This window comes from Parus major, chromosome 1, assembly GCF_001522545.3.
Source record: "Parus major isolate Abel chromosome 1, Parus_major1.1, whole genome shotgun sequence".
Lineage (NCBI taxonomy): Eukaryota > Metazoa > Chordata > Aves > Passeriformes > Paridae > Parus > Parus major.
Window position 1 is genome coordinate 61,373,032 of NC_031768.1, and position 22,745 is coordinate 61,395,776.

The 22,745-nt window shown below is 37.9% G+C and overlaps 1 protein-coding gene across 4 annotated transcripts in view; it reads right to left on the reverse strand.

Annotated features, from left to right (window-relative positions):
• Positions 1–15,882, reverse strand: part of RCBTB2 (RCC1 and BTB domain containing protein 2) — a 30,513-nt gene extending 14,631 nt beyond the window's left edge. For 2 of the 4 annotated variants that reach the window (XM_033514801.1, XM_019006436.2), the window contains exons 1-7: positions 11,289–11,543; positions 7,565–7,625; positions 5,675–5,833; positions 5,037–5,187; positions 3,321–3,487; positions 2,527–2,685; positions 1,434–1,541 (exon numbers count right to left, since the gene is read on the reverse strand). In XM_033514801.1, coding sequence (XP_033370692.1) covers positions 1,434–1,541; positions 2,527–2,685; positions 3,321–3,487; positions 5,037–5,187; positions 5,675–5,833; positions 7,565–7,625; positions 11,289–11,326 — 843 coding nt within the window. In that variant the 5' untranslated portion in view covers positions 11,327–11,543. Of the gene's footprint in view, positions 1–1,433; positions 1,542–2,526; positions 2,686–3,320; positions 3,488–5,036; positions 5,188–5,674; positions 5,834–7,564; positions 7,626–11,288; positions 11,544–15,774 lie in introns of those variants that run through there. The other 2 variants (XM_015624556.3, XM_015624545.3) reach the window with 2 other exon arrangements.
• Between the last annotated feature and the right edge of the window lie 6,863 nt (positions 15,883–22,745).

Here is a 22,745-nt window from a genome sequence, read left to right on the forward strand (position 1 = left end):
AGCAACAAGAGCAATCAGCCAGGAAAGAGAGGGAAGAGACAAAGCTCTCCACATTGATGGCAGTTGATACACAACTTTGTCAACTCATAACCTCTTGTGGAAACCCCTCGGTCCTGCTGAGCTGCCTCCTCACATCAGATTGTTCAAAAAATCCACTTCAGGTATGCAGCACATGCCCCACATACAGACAGATACACGGTGGCAATACTACCAGCAACAGTCCTGCTCTGTAGGAGTTACCGTAACTTAGTACAGAAGGCTACCAAAACCCAATCTACATTGTTCATAACTAGCTCACCTATCTTCATATGATCTGCAAAGATACAACATAAACACATATACTCCACTGACACCCATGAAGCATGTGATGTACTTTAAATGAAATAAACTATCAAGTTATTTACTGAGTGGAGACCTACAACATTGTATTAATCAATATCAAGCAAATGAAGTGGATGGAAATAGAATCTAAGCCAAACTTGCTGGAGCATTTACTCTCTAAATAGAAGAATAAATACAGGGAACACAATACTTTATTATGTTACTATCCAGGAGCAGTTGCTACCAGCAAAGCTACTGTCTACATCCTAGGTACTGAATGTAAAATTATGTCATTAAGTGAGTTTCTTCTAAAAGACTTCAAAAATTCATAGCTTTCCTGAGTAAATGCAGTAAATAAGATCCAAAGTTCAAAATGCTCTTGCAAATTTTCACTAGGTTACAAAACAAATGTTTTCTAACAGCTTGTTCATTTTCCTGACAGTATCCTCTATTTTGCATGAATCAATAAAAAACTTTCAATATCAGTCCTGCAGTCATTTTAAGTATTTTTTATTAGCCAAAAGAAGTTATCACTTTGCTAGTTACACCAGTGGCAGCCCCACTATTTGGAGAAGTCCAATAATCTCCAAAGGTCAAGACTAACTGTGGAATCATACCACATGTTAGTCGAATGCAGTGGGAGGCAATTTGTTCAGACTCCAAACACCAGTAAGCCACTGTGGCTGGAGTGCAGTTCTAAAATGAAATTCAGTCTGCAAGACAGACAAAATGCTAAACTGCAGCATTCCCCCCCCCCGCCCCGCAAAAAAGGCAGAAATTAATGAAGAATGGAATATCCTAGAAAGACTCTGCTTTTTACTAAAATAACAGCAGTATTTTTAAAATGAACTTTTACAGGAAAAAAAGAACAAAACAAAACAAACATTTCTAACAGTCTAGTCCTCTTTAAGTAAAATCCTGACCTCACTGAATTCAATGGCAAAATTCCCACTGAACTCCACAGTTTCTCCCCTGTTGACAGAGGTCCATTTTAGGACACATGCTTTTTTATTCTGATGTCCCTTTAAATAAAGACTGTCTCCTTCAGTTGCTGCCTATAGGACTCTCGCAGAGGTTCCCGGAGGGTTTGGGGTGGAGCAGCACAGACGTACCCGCTGCACACGAATGCCCTGCAGGGCTGCGATCCGGCACGGTGTGGGCTGGTTGCCGCTGCTGCCCAGCCCCAGCTGGCCATTCCCATTGTACCCCCAGACATAGACCTTGAAACAGAGACAGGGACTTTTAGCTCTTTGCTGCTTCTTCTCACTTCTTTTATTTTTTTGTTTTAGGTAAACACAAACATATTCACACATATACCTACTTATATAAACACATACATGCATGTTTTTCTTTAAAATGCCAGTTATGTGCTCATGTAGCATTCTTAACTTCCATATTCATTCTTTTTAGGAGTTAGATTATGTAGGACTACAGTATTTTTAATATGAAGAACAGAAAATCAGTGATTCACATGGCTGCTTGCCAGCACAGAGTAAATCCAGCATACTTCCCTTTTTCAAAGAGTTGATTTCTCGTTCCAAAATCTTCCAACAGGAAACACACTAGAACAAGTATATAATGGAAGCTGTGCACAACAGTTTGAGTAGGAAGCTTTATGCCAAACATAAGAAAAAGAGAAAATACTGAACTCTGATCATTTCAGTGATGTATGTTTTACTGCAGTCAATAGCTACTTAGTTCTAAACTCAAGTGTTTGGAGAAATAGAGCTAGCAAAATGCTAGCTACTGCCCAATATCATCAGCTCATATGAACAAAATCAATAACTCCACAACCTCCTTGTATCCTTGCAAAAAGGATAAAAAAGTATAAGACAGATTCAAGAGGTACTCCAGTACAACAAATATATGCAATGTACTTTTATTTTCTCTTAAGAGGTGTGAATATGAGCACTAAAAATTAAAATATCATTCAGTGATTATTCTCACATTCACTGATCATCCTCACACACAATACTTCAGATTCTAGTACAGACAATAATTTACTTGTCTATGAATGCTAAAGACAGCAGTTGTTTAATAGCAAAGGTTTTTATGAGCATTATAAGCAGATAGACTTGAGGGAGTCTGGAAAGGTAAACTTCCTTTCTGAATAATAGCTCATTACTGCCAGCTTTGAAATTATCTACATGCCAAGTTATTACATGAAGTAAAATCCAGTCCAAATATTCACTTGAAATTTCTTACCTCTCCATTTTCCACCACAGCCATAGAGCACATCTGTCCACAAGCTATATTAACAACTATTTTATTTTGTAGGCAGCTGGTAACTCTTCGAGGAATTGGCTGATTTGCTGTTGAACCAGATCCAACCTGGCCCGAGTTATTATAACCCCATGTGTATACCTGTTCCAAAAGAATTGTCACCAAAGATGGCTTTATTATATACAGTTCAAAGTATATATTCAAGAGATGAAAAAGCCATATAAATAAAAAATTTCATGTTTTATATGAAAGTGGATATATTGCTTTACAGACCTAGGAAGACACATAGGTTTACAAATGAACTGTTTCTAACAAAAATATGCCTATCTTAATATTTATATATTCCATTCTTTTATGTTCCTCCACTCAAAGGCAAGAGGAAACATGATGACTGCAGTTAATGCAGGAAGAATCTGTTGCTACTTTCCAGGAAACTTTTTACTTTGGCAGGTAAAATTCTTTACAGTGAATGTTATTTACATTAAAATCAGCTTTAATGCCATTAAGCATTTAAAGTAGAATATAGCATAGGAAGGAGCTGGCTGCAAAATTTGTTATTACAACCAGACATGGCACAAAATCAGTGTTCTGCACACACTTCAAAACAGCTACACCCTCACAAGTTTCAACTTTTTTTTAAACATTTTTGTGTTACATCAGCCCTGTGAGGATTGCAAGAAGCAAGGTCTAATGCTATAGGTGCAGAGTGTTTTCCTGTTTCTCACATATGTGAGCTTCACTAAAAGAAAACAGATATTGGTTCTCAGTGCACTCACCTCTCCATCAGATGTTAACACCATAGAATGGTGAGAGCCACAGGCAACCTCAATGACTTTCTTGTTCACCAAGTTAGTAGAGACTTGACAGGGAACAAAACCATGATTTGTTGTACCATTGCCCAGCTGACTATAAGCGTTATGACCCCATGTATACACTTCTCCTTCTACAAGAAAAATGTAAAAAGCTGGTTGAAAAAACCTCTACTTTTCCAATGAGTACACAACATAAAATTACAAACTATAAAGTCAAATTCAGTAACAGATATGCATATTTAAGTGCATAAATACATATATGACCTATGGGGCTGTTCAGCCCATGGATGTACCAATGCTATTTGGCTCATGTAGTGTTGACCACAAGACCAAAAGGATAGTATCACTATAATCATAGTAAAGGAAAACAAACTGCTGCAAGAAAAGGGATGGTGTAATACAGAAAAGAAACTAATTAAATGACAGTCAGAGTCCCCATTTCAATTTCTTTGTTACTGACAATCAATCAGAATCCCTTGTCTATACCCTTGCATTGTTTCCCACTTTGGAAAATCCAAATAATAAGCTTTCATTCCCTTACAATATGCATATTCCCCAAGAAGGGTTCTCTCAGAATTAAAAGGCAAAATACGGTGCACTAAACCAATACTTCTCTATAATAACTGATCAAACCTAATTACTTTATCCTATCAAATATGAACAACCTCTTCCTCAGTTCACCAACATGTGAATAAAAATTTCAGTAAACATGTGAAACACATGGCACAGAACCATACAGCAAAGTGGAAATGACAATAATTAACACAGGAATTGTGTAACATACAGCAGCCCTCTAAAAGGTAAGATAAAAAAGGCTGCGCTGAAGAAAAGCTATTAATGCAAAGGGAGTTATGAGTAAAAATCCATCAAGGGTCAGTTCTGGACCCTGCTCTTTGGCAGTACTTCACCATCATCAGGTTAAGAAGTACAAGTGCATCAGTGGGATCTGCCAGTAACAAAGCTCAGAAGAATGCAGATGCATACATAAAATAAGCATGCAGAATGGTCTGGCATGAAGACTAGAGAAAATGATGGAACACAACTGAATGAAAAAGAATACATTTACAACACAATTCCCCTCACCTACTTTTAGTCATAATCTGGAATACTGAAAAACATATCCTCTCATTAACAGAGACAGGTAAGTGTGAATATCATCAATTAGGCTCTAACAGAACCTCACTGGGAACACAATATTTGTAATTTTTACTCAAGAGTAATGTACTTAATTATGAACATAAAAGCCGCTAACACAATGTAGATAATAGAGTGTCAGTGCAGGAATCATGAAGGCTGGGAGGCAACATAATAGGTCTTTAAAGCACATCCAAAAGTAGGTACTGGAGGGAAAAGATGCATTTTAGCTGAAGGACAGTGCTGGCACAAGAACACAGGGGCTTAATGTAGCCACTAATGCATTTCAAGAGCAATCAGAAGTTTCAAACTTAATTGAGAAGTGAAAGAGAAAACCCTTCCAAAAGCAGTAACAAGATCAAAGTAGGACTTGAAAAACTTCTGAAATTAACAAGCTAGCTGACATGCCATATTTACCAATTAAAATACATTTGACTTAACAGCCCAGAGTACTCAGCTCTCTCTTTTATGTTACCAGCCCAGACCTTTCACACCTGCTGGATGAATTTAACTCTCTGAAAAAGTAATATTCAGACCATACTTTACCTTCCGTAGCAAGAACAACATGAGGGCCACTTCCATAACTCAGGCAGGCTATCTTTTTGCCACACAGGGAATCTAACCTCCTTGGTTCTATAGTGCTCTGCATGTCTCCTGTTCCCAGACAGCCGCTGCAGTTCATGCCAAGCACAAAAACCTGTTATAAAAGAATCACAGACTCATAACTAGGTTGCAATGGAGAACCTCCCCCAAAGGTCAACTAGTCCGCCCTCATGCTCAACAAAGACCTGAACAGATCAGTTGACCAAGTCCATGTCCAAAAGATTCTTAAACATGTCCAAGGAAAACAAATCCCACAACTGCTTCAGGATTTAATCCCTCTTATGGCAATTTTTTCCTAGTACTGAATCAGAACTTCCCATCTTGCAGTTTGTGCCCACTGCTTCTCATCCTGTCACTATGCACTTGCAACAAATGTCTAACTCCATCTTCTCTTTGTTCTCTGATTGTGGGAGGAAGCCTTTAATTTAAACTGAAATTGTTTCAGTAGCAAACAAATCAATCAGACATTTTTGCATGCAACTTTCTCTAGGTGTATTATTATACCACTGGCCTTCAGAATAACTTGATACAAAACTGATTAAACACATCACACACATTCATACACATTCTTGGACAATTACCTCATCATTTTCTGTTGCATACAACACTTCATTACCAGCACTGCCAAATACACAGGCTTGACGAATTAACTTAATCTCTTCTGGGGAACAGAGAGAAAAAATCGGCCATTTCCCAACATCCAGCATCTTCAGGGCTGACAACAGTGTTGCCTCCAAGGCCTGGTATTATAAAAAATGCTATCAAATAGCTTCACAGAGAGAAATATATATGCCTTTGCAAAATAAAAAATTAGATAAACACTTCCATCTCCTTTTTCAGCTGCAAACCAGTATTTTAATTCTACAACAATATTTGAAAGGTAGACATTAAATAAACATATAAAATATATCATGATCTAGAAATAAAGGATCTATATTCATGGAGAAAAGTACCATGTAAGAGGTTAAATGGTGAGGTCATATTTTCACTGTATGAATCTGAAACATGTTATATCAGCCATAAGAATATTGCTTTTTCAAATAGTATCACTGATTATGAAAAAAATATAAACAGAAATATACACAACATTAGAAAATCAAAACAAAAACCATAAATTAATCCTAAATTAAATTCTTTAGACAAATACCAGCTAATGACACACTTCTTTATTATATACTTCTGAGGAGGGGAAAGGAGGATTGGCCATCTCCACAGAAAAAAAAAGTTGCGGTTTTGATCACACCAGTTCTTTCCCTGTCTCCTTGCAGCAAATAACTGACCAACTTCAGCCAAATTTGCAAGTGAAAGGGAAGTAAGATTCTGCTGACACAATCAGCTTGGCAGCAGGCAGCTGGACAAACAGACATTATGTTATGAAATAAGTCAGTGAGCAAGTAGGTCCAAGCTAATCCTAGCAAACACTGCTCCCTGTGACAAGTAGCAGGGTTATCAGGGACAGAGGACCAGAATCCGTATGGTACCAGTCCTGGTTCATCTGCTGTTTGCAGAAAAAATTTCTTTTATGTCAAGAGGTTATCATTTATTCTACAGAGAATTTTAGGCCCTCTTAATATATGATAATAAATACTGAAAGCATCACAGACTATTCTTCCAATTGCATCAACAAAACTTCATCCCACTTTTGCTCAAGACTGAAGAAGCTTGAAATTCAAAAGGACAGTCAGGGTGTCCTTCAATTTTAAAGATTCCTTTATTGGAATTATGTATCAGTTTTTTTATAATGTGGGCTCTAAATTCCAAGTGCTCAGTGGGTCAGAACCAATTCATCTTATATAGAAAAGTTGTTTTTTCTGTAACCTCATTCTACAAAGCGCTCATGTCCTACCCTCCTAATTAGCAGCTTTAAAAAAAACCCCAAATGTAGCATTTCTTAACACGAAAATTAAAGCAAAGAAAAAAATCCTCAACTACTCTTATAAAGAGCACCCAAGGAAATACCTATGATACTGATCTTTAAAGAAAAAAAAAAGAAAAAAAAAGAAAAAAAAAGAAAGAACCTAAACTTTATCAGACAAAACTGATAATCTAAATCCTGTCTCTGGAATTATTAGTTACAATCAAATCAGTAAGAGATATTCTTCCACATTTCAAGACTTTCTCCCCTCACATAGTTCCCCATTATATTTTGTTTCAAAAATATGAAAACCACCTTCAACTCTTAGCATACCTATATTTATATCCTGTAAGTGATCAATTCCCTCATTACATTGCACATCATGAAGTCATGAAATTAGACTTAGACATAAATCTCAGATGTTATATGAATATATTGTTCTTCTAATATTTTGTGGATGACTTAAGCAAGATTTCTTCAGCTGGTATCTTTTCTTCTACCTATAGTTTTTGTTTTCTGCCCACCTTGAAAAGTACTTGTATGTACTAAGCTACTGCTAAATGGAACCTTTTGAGCAGAGCAGTGCAGAATTCCCAATACAAATTGACACTCTGACCTTGGCGCTGACTCCTTGAGGAGGAGGTTCATCCTCCATAGGGATTTGTGCTTGTGTCCCCCTGCAGAGAGAGAACTGTGGTTAAAATCATCATATCATATTGCTGCAACAATACTTTCTGAACCTGTGCACTTAATATTAAGCCAGAACTATCTTCTGTGGGGTGAGAAAACAAGAAACACAAAGGTCTCTCAGTTTTGCTTTTATACACAACTGTACAATGATCAGTTAGGCAGACTCTGCTCTTCCGTATTCTTACCTAAAATACTAACTCTTGGACAAAACAGTTTTTAAAAACAAATAGGAAAATTAATCAGATTGTGATTGGAAAGAAAGATGTTTTATGAGCACCATACTCCAATGTCTTTTCATTGCAGTAAAAATAAATTGAGAACCTTTCTGACATAATGATTTAAGACATTGCTTTCAGCAAAGAAAAAGCACACTGCTCAGAGAATTCAATTTCTGGCTTAAGCTTTCAATTGTACTTATTCCAGTTCCATTCTGAAACCAAAGTAAAAAAAACATTTGTGTCTTTTCAGGTTTACTGAGAGCTGCTAAAAAATTCATTCTGCTTCAGAAAATATTGTCAGCCCTGTAAATTACCTATATCATTTCTATGACATACATTATCAACAGAAACAGATTTTCAGACCAGATGTTTCTCCACAAGTATGCACAACTCTACTACCCCAAAATTATTTCCTAACATAAAGCCATGCAACTCTGTTTTCAGTAAAACTACAAAAGTGAGAAGCGGTTCTGAAGCTGAATAATGATGGAAGTTGTACACATAATTTTCTTTGAGGTGCATTGGTTCAGACATAGTTAAAAATCTGTCTACTTCTCACATAAAATTACATGTCTGTAAAATTCTGACATCAGGCAGAATAACATCCAACAAAACAAGTTACCATTTTACTGAGTTAATTTTTAGAATAATAACACATTAAAACAAGTATCAAATGTAACTAACTACTTAAACTTAGGCATAAAGTTAGGCATAAAACTAACTAACTAACTTTAAAAATGTCTCTTATGTAAGTCTTCATGCTGTAAGATCTAATCCAATTACATAAAATACATGAAATTAGTATGATTTAAGTATTATAAATGTTAATGATTCAACATGTAATCTACTGAATAAACAAAATAAAATTATTTTCTTGAAATAAATAAAAACCTGAACAACTGCTGCAGCTTGTCTATACTGAATATGCACAACTTCAACAAAACCCACAAATCTACACACACACAGTGTATTTTTTACACCTATTTTGAGACACTAAATGAAGAATTCAGCTCATGTGTGAAAGTCCACATTGAGCTTAAGGGCTCAAACACACAACCAAACTGAAACTGGAAGCTAAGCCATATTCCTCTTCAACTAGAACAGACTAAAGGACTGACTCAGTTGCCTCCACATCAGCACATACTGGTTTTTGAGATGACCTTGGGGATCCCTGACACCAAAAGGGTGCTGGCAGATATGATACAGGACCCACATATCCATGCCAAGCTGGAGCAGCAGCTAAGAACTAAATGGCACCAGACAGTTCTGCCTGTGCAGCTGGGCAGAGCCCTGAATAAGCACACACAGCCATTTACCAAGCTTTACATCCTAATGGAAATGTGGGAACTCGCTGAGCTCTTGTGGTTAAGCAATTTTTATTTTCCTCAACATACTCATTCAAACAACAAGAATGCAGCCAGTTGATTTTGTCTATATTATCTCTATTTAAAGTAGAAACAAACCCCCAAATTAAGGTCTTTTCCTGTACTACTGAATTGTTCTGAAACATTTAATTTCAAGTATGCCAGTAGTCCTACTGTGAAACTGATTATCAAGGCTATCCAATATTTAGCAGCATCAGTTTCCAGCACTCCCTAGCAATGCTGACATATGTTACCCACTTCTTGACCATCCTTGGCCTACACTCAGACCCCAAGGGAATAATTATTAACTGAATTTTCTAGCTTAAGCAAATGTAGAATTCTGTATTTCCTTCCTCAAGCCATTTGATACAAAACTGATGCCCATGATTCTTCAGGTTCCAGCATTTCACTTCAACTGCAGATGTTCAGACAAAAGCATAGTTTCACTTAAAAACAGTCGATTTGTTAGTATAAAGATACATTAGGATATAACCAACTCAGTTAACGAATAAAAAGTGCTCCACTTCATTACTTTTCAGACTCCCAACAATTCTGCCTTGACTTTTCAACAACAAAGATCAGTTACATGCCCTCACAACTCAAAAGTGAGAACACGCTCTATCTTATACATGAGAAAATTACCCTGCAATTCCATTTTCAGCTTGCTCTGCAAACAGACACATCATTTTTGAGCAACCCCATAGGAGTACATGGGATGACTCAAACTATGCTAGTTTATTCTTTTATTCAAATTCATGTCTCCTAATAAAAGTACATACTAAGTGCCACATATCTGTATCTGCAAAGTTGTTCTTTCTTAAAACTTGTAATTGATTTAAGAGTATATATTCACCTGGGGATCCCAGAAAATAAAGACAGAAAAAAATTAAGCCTGCTTAAGAACCATTCTTATCCATATACCTTTAAAATATTAGCAATGATTCATATTTGCCTACTTGCACGACTTTTCCTCCAGGAAAATAACAATTGTGAATGCAGTCACAAAAAGAAAAAATAATATTTTCATCAAAAATGAAAGGACAAAAACCTGCATATTTGAGTAAATGAGGCACAGGAGAAAAACATATCCAATCTATTTCAGACAAGTCACCAGGTTTGTTTGTCTACTAAATCTTGTAATATGTGCACAGCTGCTAAAATATTACTTTAAAATAGCTAGCCACTACATTTAAAAAGAATGTAGTACTTACTTTAGAAAGTAAAAATGTAGACAAAAAGTATTTTTCATTAATTAAAACCTTTTATAATTTTCACTAGCTGTATTTCCCAACAAAAATTCTGAAGTGCAAATCCAAATGAAAAAACATCATTACTGTAAACATCCATTTCTTGAGGACATGTACTGCCTTTTGATCCAAAAATATTTATATTAAATTTACACAAATCTCTTATCTGGAATCCAAGCTCAATTAAGAATCTGGACAGCATACTCTGGCAGTCTGAATTTAGGTCTTGGAAACTGGAAGTTTTGACCCTCGTTTTGGTCCAGCCACGATAGGTCTTTGGGTAAGACACACATGTTTCTGCAGTACACGTAAGATTGAGTTAAGGAACATAAATACTAATTCTAGTAGCCAAGCTTCATTAGCAGTCCAAGACCATTTAACCCTTAATATTTAAACAGGTTCACTGACTCATCTGAATGTAAACATTCTCGTAGATTCTCTCTCTAGGAACTTGGCAAGCAAACAAAAATTTTCAGAACTCCACTTATTATTTCCTCCCACTTAACTTGAGCATTTATGAATCTCATCTGCTGATTCAAAGGTCTGTCTGCAGCTTCTTCCCCAAGGATTCTAGCCACAGGATTAAGAAAGATTACAAAGAAAAAGTCACAGAGAAAAGGGACTTGATGAGACTTTTAGAAAAGGAACTTAACCTTCTCTGATAGTCCTGATTTGTCAGCAGTTTCCTACCAGAGTAGTCATTACATGATGCTAACTTGTCCAAGGAATTTTGCAGGAATGATCAGATCTGCAATATTGCCAACATGTACTCCTATTGAACAGGTCACATTCCTTTCTAGGAAGACTATTTTCAAAATTACCTTCCTTCTTCATGTACAGTGAAATGCCAGTACTGCATCCAGTGCTGACAATAAATTGTCAGAACTCAGCTTGTCATTCATTCTTCCACTCATGTGGCATTTTCCATTACTAAGAAACTGCAGACCTTGACAAACAGTGAGTTCTTTGAAAAACTTCTAACTCCAACTCAAGTACAATCTTCTTCCTTTCTTGCTTCATGGCACCAGACAGTGAATTCTTTGCTCCTGACACAAGTTCCACTGTGTTCCTATTCATTACACAAGCAATCAACACAGACTTTAGAGGCTAGATCCAAGAAACTCTTTATTGGCTCCATCTCCAGAGGCAAAACTTGAGCAAAAAGCTTCTTGTCAGACACCACCTCTCTTTTGCCATGACATCCAGTTCCACCTGCTGGCTCCAGGGATGGACCTCTAGCACGACCCCACTGAAGATTCCAGAGGTTCACATGCACAATGCATATCCTAAGTGATGGTAAGCAAGTGTTCATATTAAGTTTCTTCATTTTTCTCATTCCTATTCCAGTTACTTCTTCCCCTTTAGAAATGTCTACCACCATCACTGATGTAGAATGGTAGACTGTTGACCAGCCAGCAACAAGAGAGGAAGCAACTGGAAAAAATCATCATCACCCACCAGAAGGAAAATACTTAAAGCAGAAACAAAACAAAACAAAAAAAATAATCCCAAATTATTTGCTCATTCTACAAACCCTAGAGACAATCTGAAAAAATAATACCACACCTTTGGCTATCTATCTACTTGACTTCAAAAAGCAGAAGATTTGAAGAAAGTGGCTGGCAACTACAAAGAAAGAGAAGCTATATAACAAGCAAATGAAAGACATAAACACAAAGACAAGAAAATAGTAGTGTTTATTAAAAACTTAAGCCTCCAGTAGACTTACTGAAATGTCAAAGTCAGCAGCTGAAAAGCCCTGATAAGAAAATGTCAATCAAAACACATTTTCATTTTAAAGTATTTACAATTCCTTCTATGCATGCAAAAATACCTTTTGAAGGCAAACAAGTATTTCAGATCGTGGAAACAATGCAAGAACTACTTTAAGTGCTGAAAAGTGTTATAGGAAGATGCTGGAGTCACTTTCACATAATTACTGGTTTACTTCTCCAGTAAAAGAAAAAAAACATAATGAGCATTATCTCTAGACCTTGAGATGTGTTAAAATAATCAAACATTTTGTCAGACAGTCTCTTGGGAACAAGATGTCATTCCTGCATCAAAATCGAACCTAATGTAATCTAATGTAACCTAAATCTAACCTGAGGTGCTAAGAAAAGCATCTGTTCACAATTTTGATATGGCTAATCCAAGATTCTCAGAAAATTAACTTGAAAAGTTCTTTCTCTGTGCTTAATTGTTACCCAAACTCTAAATACACTTCAGTTCCTGTAATCCATACAGAAACACAATAAAATACAAATGATGCAATTGTTGGCTCTTGCCTATTTTATATTCTACATAAAACTTCATTTACCATACAACAGATTTGGTAGAATTAATAACTTATCTTCATTTTATCTTCCAACATGAGAGGTCAAGAAACCAGCTTTAGGGAAACAAAATTAATCCAAAGATCCAGTTTAAGAAAAAGAATAAAAACTTTCTTTAAAAAAAAATATTGACCATGCAACAGAACTAAACCATTCAGAATAATGCAGTAAATATACAAAAGAAACAGCTTTTTTATTTTTTTAATAAGGTTAAGGAATTATAATATATAAAATATTAGAGCTTTAAGAACTTAAACACCAACAGGTCAGGATAAATCATGTACCAACTTCCGATGTACATGGTAGCATTGTACCTGAGTGTGGGAGTCTGACATAGCCAGACTTTACCTAGGCATATACATCAAACAGGTAGTATATACCTGGAGCTAAGAATTTTGATTGTTAATACTCTCCACACTGTCTGCCTATGAATATACTGCATGTTATAGGAGAGAGATAAAACTGTAAACAGAATGTGCATGAGACCTCTAGCAATAAATGATATTGGTAAATACCCAAATGTACTGTTTCAGTCTTCTGATACTGGAACTACTGGACATTAAGTGGCAAAAGCATTCAATTCAGACATGACACAGAGGTTTCTCAAGCCTCAAAAAATAATTAAGAGACAAAATGTTATTCTTTTGAGGTCAAAGTTGATCATCCATCTAACATTAAGTCTACCCACTGCATTCTCCAAACTGCAACAGATGATGTGCATCATGATGCCAAGGCCATTTTACCTGAACTTTATCACTCAGTGGTCTCATTTCTATTATTGTTTTCACTTACATGATTAAAGAAGCTTAAAAAATTATCTATACCTAACTCAGAATTACTTTTGCCAATTCTTACTGTCAAATTGGCATTTTACCTCTTCATTTTCACTTTGCTTAACTATCCTTTTTCTGGTCTATATTTCTAAAATCCTTTTTGGTGGTTAGAAGTTGTTTTTGATAGAGCTTTTTAAAATTTTTTTTGGATATTGTCCCAGTTTAAAAATAAATTCCAAATGGATTCTATCTTTGGCATAAACCAGCTTTCTACCTTCTTTACTTTCTAGGGCCCGCTGTACAAACAACATCACTAATTAATCCTCTTGATTTTTCCAAGTTTGACCTTCTAAAATAAGAATTTCAAACCTGTTTACTCACCCATTTTATCTCTATTTAATCTAATTAAAAATATGATCCAAGATCATGAGCTGACTAACGAACTACCTTTACATGAGAGCAAGTCGAAGGCAATTGTGTTTATTGGGCAAGCTGACAGCAGTTGTATGTAAGATTATCTGGATCACTGTATGTCCAAATGATGCCATCATCTGTACCTCTTGGTTGTTCAGCCTGGAGAAGAAAAGGCTCCAGGGAGACCTCCCTGTGGCCTTTCAGTACTTAAAGTGGACTTTTAAGAAAGAGGGAGAGTAACTTTTTACACAGGCAGATATTGATTGGACAAGAGGGAATGGCTTTAAATGACAAGAGGGCAGAATCAGATCAGATCCTAGGAAGAAATTCTTTACTCAGATGGTGGTGAGGGCATAAACAGTTTGCTGAGAAAAGTTCTGGATGCCTCGTCCCTGGCAGTGTTCAAGGCCACTGGATGGGGCCAGGGGCAATGTGGTCTAGTGAATGGCATTCCTGCCCATGACAGGAGGCCTGGAGCTAGATGATCTTTAAGGTCCCTTTTAACCCAAACCATCCTGGGATTCTACAGTCTAAGAAAGAAATCCATCTGTGACACAATTCCTGACAGTATCTCTCAGTAAGGGATGCTCTTACACAAATCCAACTCCTGTGGTCTACAGCACACACCATCAAAAGTTCTTATAATTTTCTTGTCTCAAAGCAATGATTGACTCTTTTTCTTTATCCACACAGTCTCTTCCTGCTACTTTACAGTCCATCACATCATTCACATCCTGCATAATTCTGTCACATTTATTTCCTATATCTGGACAGTATTATCTCTTCTATCAACACTGAGCAGCATGACTGCTTCTAAATGTTTCCTTTACTGTGTTTGCTTTCACATCCTCCAACATGGAATCATAGAATGATTTGGGTTGGAATGGGAATCATGGGATGTTTTGGGTTGGAAGGGACCATAAATCACAGTAATTTTGTTCCAACCCTTGCCATGGGCAGGGGCACCTTCCACTAAACCAGGTTGCTCAGAGCACCATCCAACCCGGCCTTGAACACCTCATGGGATGGGACATCCACAGTTCTCTGGGAAACCTGTTCCAGTACCTCACCAACCACAGTGAAGATTTTTTTCCTAACATCTAATCTAAATGTACTCCCTTTCAATTTGACACTGCTCCCCCTTGTCCTGCCACTATATTCTCTTGCAAATAGTCTTGCCCCATCTTTCCTGTAAGTTCCCTTCATGTACTGATCGGTTCATCAGCCCAAATGATTTCTGATTGTGCACAAGCATCACTCCCTACAGACCCTACCCCATTCTAACCTGAGTAAAACCTCTTTGCTGACCGTGCCTGATATTAGAAATCTCACTTGCCCAAGGAAACGCCATGAAATCCTCCCATCTCCCACACAATAAATAAACGGTGCTTGGTTTCCAAAGTATCTCTTCTTTTCCTTAAAAACAGAAGCGGCTCGCCCGTAGAGCCGCCACCACCATCACACCTCTGCGCACCTGCGGGCAGCGCGCACCGGCACCACACAGGCTCCTGACGGAAGCGGAGCACATACACACACAGACAGACTCACAGACAGACAGACAGACACGCCGCCATCCCCGCTATCGGCCATTTACAGACCAAGTGCCTGAGAAACGAGGCCCCGGGGAGCGCAGCCCCTGCCCGGCCCAGCACACGCAGCACGGACGGCCGCGCCCAGCCCCATTCCCGCTCCCCAGCGCCGGCCGCCCCGGGCAGGGAAGCACCGAGAAGGGGGGGAGCCAACCCCCTTCCCTCCCCTTCCCACCCCCGTGCTCCGCAGCTCACCTTCCTTCTCGGCAGGCGGCGGCGGCTCCTCCCCCGCTCCGGCCAGCCAAGGGAAGATGCTGCCGCGCTCGGGCGCCTCCTCACCGCCGAGGCGGGAGGGCGAGGGGAAGGGGAGGGAAGCGGCTGGCACCTCCCAGGGATCCACCCACTGCAGCGGGAGCCGGGATGCGGAGCTGGGGCCGCTGTGCTCCGAGCCCGGCGGGGCAGGGCCCGCGCGGTGCCGGGGAGAGCCGCGGGAGAGGCCGAGCCCTCACGGGGCCTGGGCCCGGGTGTGACATGGCTGCTTTGGGAAGGGCCGTGCCCAGAGCGAGCACGGCGCCGGGGGAGACACCACCCTTCCCGAATCACAGAATCCATTAACTTGGAGAAGACCTCTGGGGTCCTGAGCCCAGCCTGTGGCCCAGCAGCACCGTGACAGCTGGACCCGGGCACTGAGTGCCACATCCAGGCTTTCCTTAAACACCTCCAGGGACTGTGTCTCCACCACATCTCTGCGCAGCCCGTTCCAGGCTGTTGTCTGGGCCAAAACACACGTGTCAGCCACACACCGACAGACACATGGTCAAAGGGGAATGTCAGATATTCCTATGCTGTTCCAATCTGCAATCTTTTATTTTTTTTTTCCAAAAGGAAGCGAGGGGACATTAAGTATTCTATCTCTCCTATAGCTTATATTTAAAATTAAGCGACCTCAAAGAGGATAAACTTGATAAGTTTTCCTAAATGCAACAACCTGGCTATTTTGCCTGGTTGTGTCTCACTTTGAGTGTGACAATTGCCTGCTATTTTGTTGTGGGAAATACTCGGGGACCCTTGCTATAATACCCAATAGTATAGTTACATTATTGCTGTGGAAACCTTACTGCTTTGGAAGGAGGAAATTTGCTCTGGAGCTAAGGAATTGACTTCCTATCAAAAATTAAATTCCTTTATGACCTAGGGAAGGTCTCAGTTTTTCTTGTGGGAATGACAGCTTCATAAGGATGTTTTGACATTTTAAAGATTGATGTACTCAGATGTAAGCCTTTGGCTGTCCAAAAATGAGTTTTGTGTAAGTACCTAAAGTTGCAAAACCCCTGTCCTTAGAGTTACCAAAGGAAGAGAGGTTCCATACATGTATGCTCTCCATACTTGCTGTGTTGCATGGCAGTCTCAGTCTATGGGCTTCACATGCCTTTCATCCCATTCTTCACCTATATCATACACAAAGTGCCTGCAGCACTCTGCCGACAGCTAGTGCTCTTCCCTGTCGTGCACAGAAGCAAAGAATCACAGAATGGTTTGGGTTGGAAGGAACCTTGAAGGTCATCTAATTCCCACCCCCCTACCATGGGCAGGCCTGTCTTCCACTAGACCAAGTGGCTCAGAGCTCCATCCAGCCCGGCCTTGCTGGATCTCAGGTGGGTGTATAGGTATAATAAAATACTTGGTGATCTCAGCCAAGCAGGCAGTGGGAGCAAAACCCAGTGGAAATGGATGCTATTAATATTTAAACTGGCAGTAAAGCAAAGAGTAATTGTCCCCTAAAACAATTGTGTGTATTGATTATCCAGTTCATATTTTAAAACAATATTGGATATTTTTCTAGAAGTTATGCTCGATTTGACTCATGGAAGTGCTGTGTAGGTTGACTTAGGCTGAAGGTTGCACTTAGAAGCAGCGGAACAGGTGGTGTATTTGATCCTCTGAAACAAAATCCAGTTTGATACAGTGAAGTCCCTACATCTAGAAGCAACTGATGTGGATCTACAAGGAGAGAAACTGCATTCTGAAACATTTAGCTAAAGGATTGAGTTCAATGAACAGCAGCTCAATGCCAGAGGATGTAGAAGTGAAAAAGGCTAATCTCATTCATGAATGTGCCAAGACAGGAATCAACAGTAATTTTAAGTTAATTTGCATCCTCTAATTAGTATTTTAGACCAGCTATTAGGATGCTGCATATACTGCTACTATACATTTGGTAGAGATGTTGAAAATAGGACAGGCTGCATGAAAATGATCAATGGTTTGAAAATAAGACATAGCTAAAGGGATTATTTGTTTAGCTTATTGGAAAGAGTTTAAAGGTAATTTCAGTTTATACCTTCCTTACAATGAGAAAATATTAGGTACTGAGTGGTATTTTAATTTAATGGAAAAGAAAAACCATAATAAGAAGTAGTGGAGATATATTAAAGCCTCAGGAGTTCAAACTAGAAATGGTGTGCAATTTTCTGACAGTGAAAGTGGAAAGTGGCCTCCATTTTTTATGCCTTCAAGTAAAAACCTGATACAGTTATTTCTGCCTTTCCTTACATGCCATTTGTTGAACTCCTGTCTCGTTTTCTTCCTTTCATTTGAACTGTCCTTGGGTTGTTTTTCTTCTTTCCTAACTGTAATGCCAAATTTAGAACACAGTAGCAATAAACAGAAGGGAATTGGAATGGAAAGGAATGCTCATTGCAGGGAGGTTAGTCTAGATGACCTTTAAAGGTCCCTTCCAACCCAAAATTATTCATGATTGTATAACTCTGATATGTGCCTGTCTCATCTTACAAGCAGTTTCTAGTTCCTTTGAATATTTCATTTAATGATTAGGATGATGCTCATTCCATTTCTGTTTGACATGAAGCCAGGAAGGACTGATGGTGCACTGCAAGGCAGTCTAATTTTAGCTTGTACAGTAGCATCACATCATTGTAAAACAGGTAAACCTCATACTGGGATGTCCAAAAATAGTATCTTTAGACAGAAGAGAAACATTGCCAGGTTGTGAGAAAATGCTACTGCAAAGAACAAGGAGAATTTTTAATCACTGCATGATCAGGAAAAAAATATTGAAGCAAAGGAGATTTCATCTTTGGCAACAGGGAAAACACTGCTCTCGCAGTAGTAATATGGAAGCTGGGAACTAATTGCCCAGTGAAGTTGTAGTTTCCATGATTTGAGATTGTAGATCAAAATTAAAGTAACTTTTGTTGATCCTAATTCAGGTGAAAATGAAAATTGATCGGATGACCTGTTGAAGTCCTTCCCACTTTTAGGATTCTATCATTAGTTCCGTTGTACAAGAAATTAGTTCCACTGTTGTTTCCATGTATGGGAAAAAAAATACATATACATCAAGAGGTATAGAACCTGCAGTTAAAATAGGAACAAAGAACAGTTTTTAATCAAAGCAAAATGTCTTTTATATGTGTTGATTAATAAAAAAATATTTCACAAAAATCTAACTTTTTCAAATATTCAAGCAGTTTTAATGTCTGAATTCCCTTTAAAAAGCCATTGAAATTCACTGTGCTTTTTTGGGAGGATGGAATATTTTAAGAATGGAATAACAGACTAGAAGTTAGATGTCATGTGACTGATAGAACAAATCTAGGAAGAATCATCTATTATGCTTCTATATTCAGTAATGTCTTATAGCTTGATCCTGACAAGTATTTGCTTATATTCAGATGCCAGCTCTGTTGTGATTTTGTGATACTACCCATAATGTTTGCAACAAATCAATTTTCCTAATTTTGAAAAGTCAAGATTGTGGAAATATAATTTTTCCTGATTTTTATTTTGAGTAAGCATTTCAACAGATAATCTCTGACACTTCTTCACCTTGAGTATCATCTTTTGATGCCTTCAACAGTACTGTTTTTCATCCTAGTTAATCTCTTTTGATCTTTTCCAGATATTTTAATAGAAATATTGTTTCACTATCAATGAGCAAAGAATCAAGGTTCCACTACCTCCGTGAAAACATTGCTTAGATATTACCTATGAAAAATTTGCTTTGAATTATTTTTTAATCTGTGAAGTACAAACTTTAGTGATGCCCATCTAACTTCTGAAAATGGTTTTCTTTCAGAGTTACATCATACTATGTACGAAGAAGAAAACAGGACAGAAGCTAGGTATATGACTATAGCCATTTTCTACAAGCACTGTAGAAATTGTAAGCAATTCCTTACAAAGATGCTATTTCTAGCACCAGAGATATTCTTTTTTCCCACAAAAAATGTTACAGACAGGAAATGTTTTGGATAGTGTAAAAACATTTCCTGATAAACATTTTATCACAGCTTGATAACCATTTCCTGTTGGTAGGATTTGTTTTAACTATTGACATTTTGTTTGCTTTCTTGCTATAATTAACACACATATGGGATCTGGCTAAGTGTGCTTATCCTGTTAAACAAAGGTTTTGACAAGTCACACATTTAGTTATAATGTCATGCAAGATTTTATATTGTCCATTTCCTTTCATTTCAACTTTGCCTGGAGCAATAAATGAAGGAGCAATACAGGCACAGCATTCTGGGACCGGGGAATTCCCAGAAGGGTGGAGGTTCCTCAATATTCCGAACAGAGCATTGTCTGCTGTGAGCTCAGTGGTTTCAGTAAGCTTCCAAAATAACTTTAGATGACAGGTGGGACTTCACATAAGATCTTGTTGTTTAATACAGACTTGAACTTGAATTGACCTGAAGAATAACAGAAGAAATTTGTCACTTTCTAAGCAGCTTTGAAGCATTGTCCTTGCAAACTAATATTAAAAGGAGACCTCATTCAAGAATTGTGAAATTAATCACATTTTTTAGCTATCCAAATATCTTTTCAGTCAGCAGAACCACTTTTGCCATTAGAGAACCATGCACTCTACCTACTTACTTTGTAAGTGGTAAGAGTATCGCTTGCATCCAGCTCAGTCTGGCTCTCATTCACACGAAGACTGGAGGCATGTTTAGCTATGCCTCTGCTAAACTGTAGATGGCCAGGACACAGCCTCTCTCCCTGCCTGGAGGCATAGCCTAGCTCATGTCCATATTATTTAGGGCTGTATTCCCCTGAAGATCAGATTGGCCGATCAACACTACATCTCCCCTGTGCTGTTTGTCATCCTGTGGACTTCAAACTTGCTTATGTTTGGTGGGTTTTTGGTCCAGCTCATTGTATTTGAAAGTGGCTGTTTATTACCTTTTGTTCAAAAGTTTCACCTCCACAGTTTAAAAATGAACAAACAAAACCAAAACAAACAAAATTAGGCCACTTTAATGAAAGCATGTAGCATTTGAGGGTGCAACACCTGCTGAGACAGCACTGAGGGAGTCTATAGAGAGCAGACTTGGAGCAGGGTTATCCATAGAGCCCACTGGAAATGATGTTTAACGTGCACTACCCTTGAACTGTTCTAGTTGGCACAGGCCAAGTCTGGTGGGAAGCCAGCTAACCAGCAGCCTGGATGATCAGAGGTCAAGTGGTCAGGCACAAGGAGTTTATGGAGTCTAAATAACACTTCGCCTTAGGCTGTTGGAAATGCCTATTTCTGTTGTAAATGCCTGAGGAAAGAAAAATCTAGAGTTCAAGGATTTGGGAAAAGCCTACATGCATAGGGTTGAATTTGCAAAAAAACCAACAACAACATATATTGGTGTGTTGTGGATAACTGTATTTTGCATGCACATCCTGAACACATTTTTGGAAAAATATCCAAGAAAACAGAATCTTAAAGGAATCTTTTGAGGATTTGCTTATTTACTTTTAATTATACTAGAAAAGAGTAAATAAAGTGTTCTTACAAAGCGTTGATCCCAGTCATGCAACCCAGTGCTGACTGCACAATCTATTCAGGCATCTGAAAGAAGGTGACATTGATGTAATCATACTTGTCACTCACTGAGGATGAGTGTAAAAATATGAAGTGTGTGGATCAGGAAAATGAACTCACAACCTTGATTTATAATTCCAAAAGGAAACAAAATTGGTTGCACTGAATCCAGTAATGGTGAGGCTAAAGTAGATTGATTTTTTTATTATTGGACTCTAGCAATAAATAATAAGTAAGACAAAGTGAATGCTATTTAAGGATAGTGTATCATATCCATTATCATCATCTGCTTTCTGTGGAGCAGATATCTTAGCAGACATTGCCTTTGACCCTCATGAATAAATCAGTTTCCTGTACTAAAAATGTAAAATTTATGCTAGCATGTATTTGATGAGGTATAGCATTTTTCACTAAATTGCCTTTAGTTGTGTGACTGTGTTATTGAAAGACAAGGTAATTGCTAATTTTAAGCAAATGCTTTAGTATTGCTCTCATATATCTTTCTGGCAAGGACCATATACAGTAACCTTATAAGAGATAATGATTTATATGTCAGGTTTTGTGGGATTTATATAACTTGGTGCAAACAATTTAAAAACATTGGAAATAATTTGTGAGTCACTCTATGGGCTGTTGAAAAGTTAAATAAAATCAAGAAATTGCTTTTTGGATATGTATTAGAAAGAATGTTACAGATGATAGAAGCATCCCATTTTATCAGAAGCCAAGTGCAGTGTTATATTATTTATGATTGCTATCAAAATGTGAATTTACAAAATTAATTGTCAGAAGAAGACTTTTTTTTTTCTTTTCAATGTACACAATTAATCCTAAGAGTTCAAAAAAAAGTAGTTTTCCTCCTGCAATTCAACTTTCAGAACTTTCTATTTTAAGTTCTGGAAGTGCTAAAACTTTGCATGAACAAGTCAAGGGAGAGCACACGACTGAGATTGCTCATGAGGGTCTCCTGCTGAGAAATCTCTGAGCTATGAATGTTCAAAGCCTAGGATAATATTTAAAGGAAGTTTTGTATTTGCTTACCCTGTTCTTTTCTAACTCACTGCCAGAGAACAGATTCTGTTCCCTGACCCTTAATGGCACTTTTCCCATTCTGTGTCCTTATGTAGAGGATGTTTAATTATGTGTCTAGCTTTTGACACTGCATAACAATGATATGCACTTTTTACTTCCTGTGAGGAAATGCTCAGTGCTTACTAGGAATGGAGTATTTTTTTTTTTATTTTGTTTTTAAAGGGAGCATTGTTGCTGTTTGTTGACGTAAGTATTATTCTCTGTTAAGGTCATAGGGGCTGAAGATTTTGGACAAGTCTAAGAAATTCCATGTAAGACCAGCTGAGCAGACAAACATGCCCAAACCCACACTGAA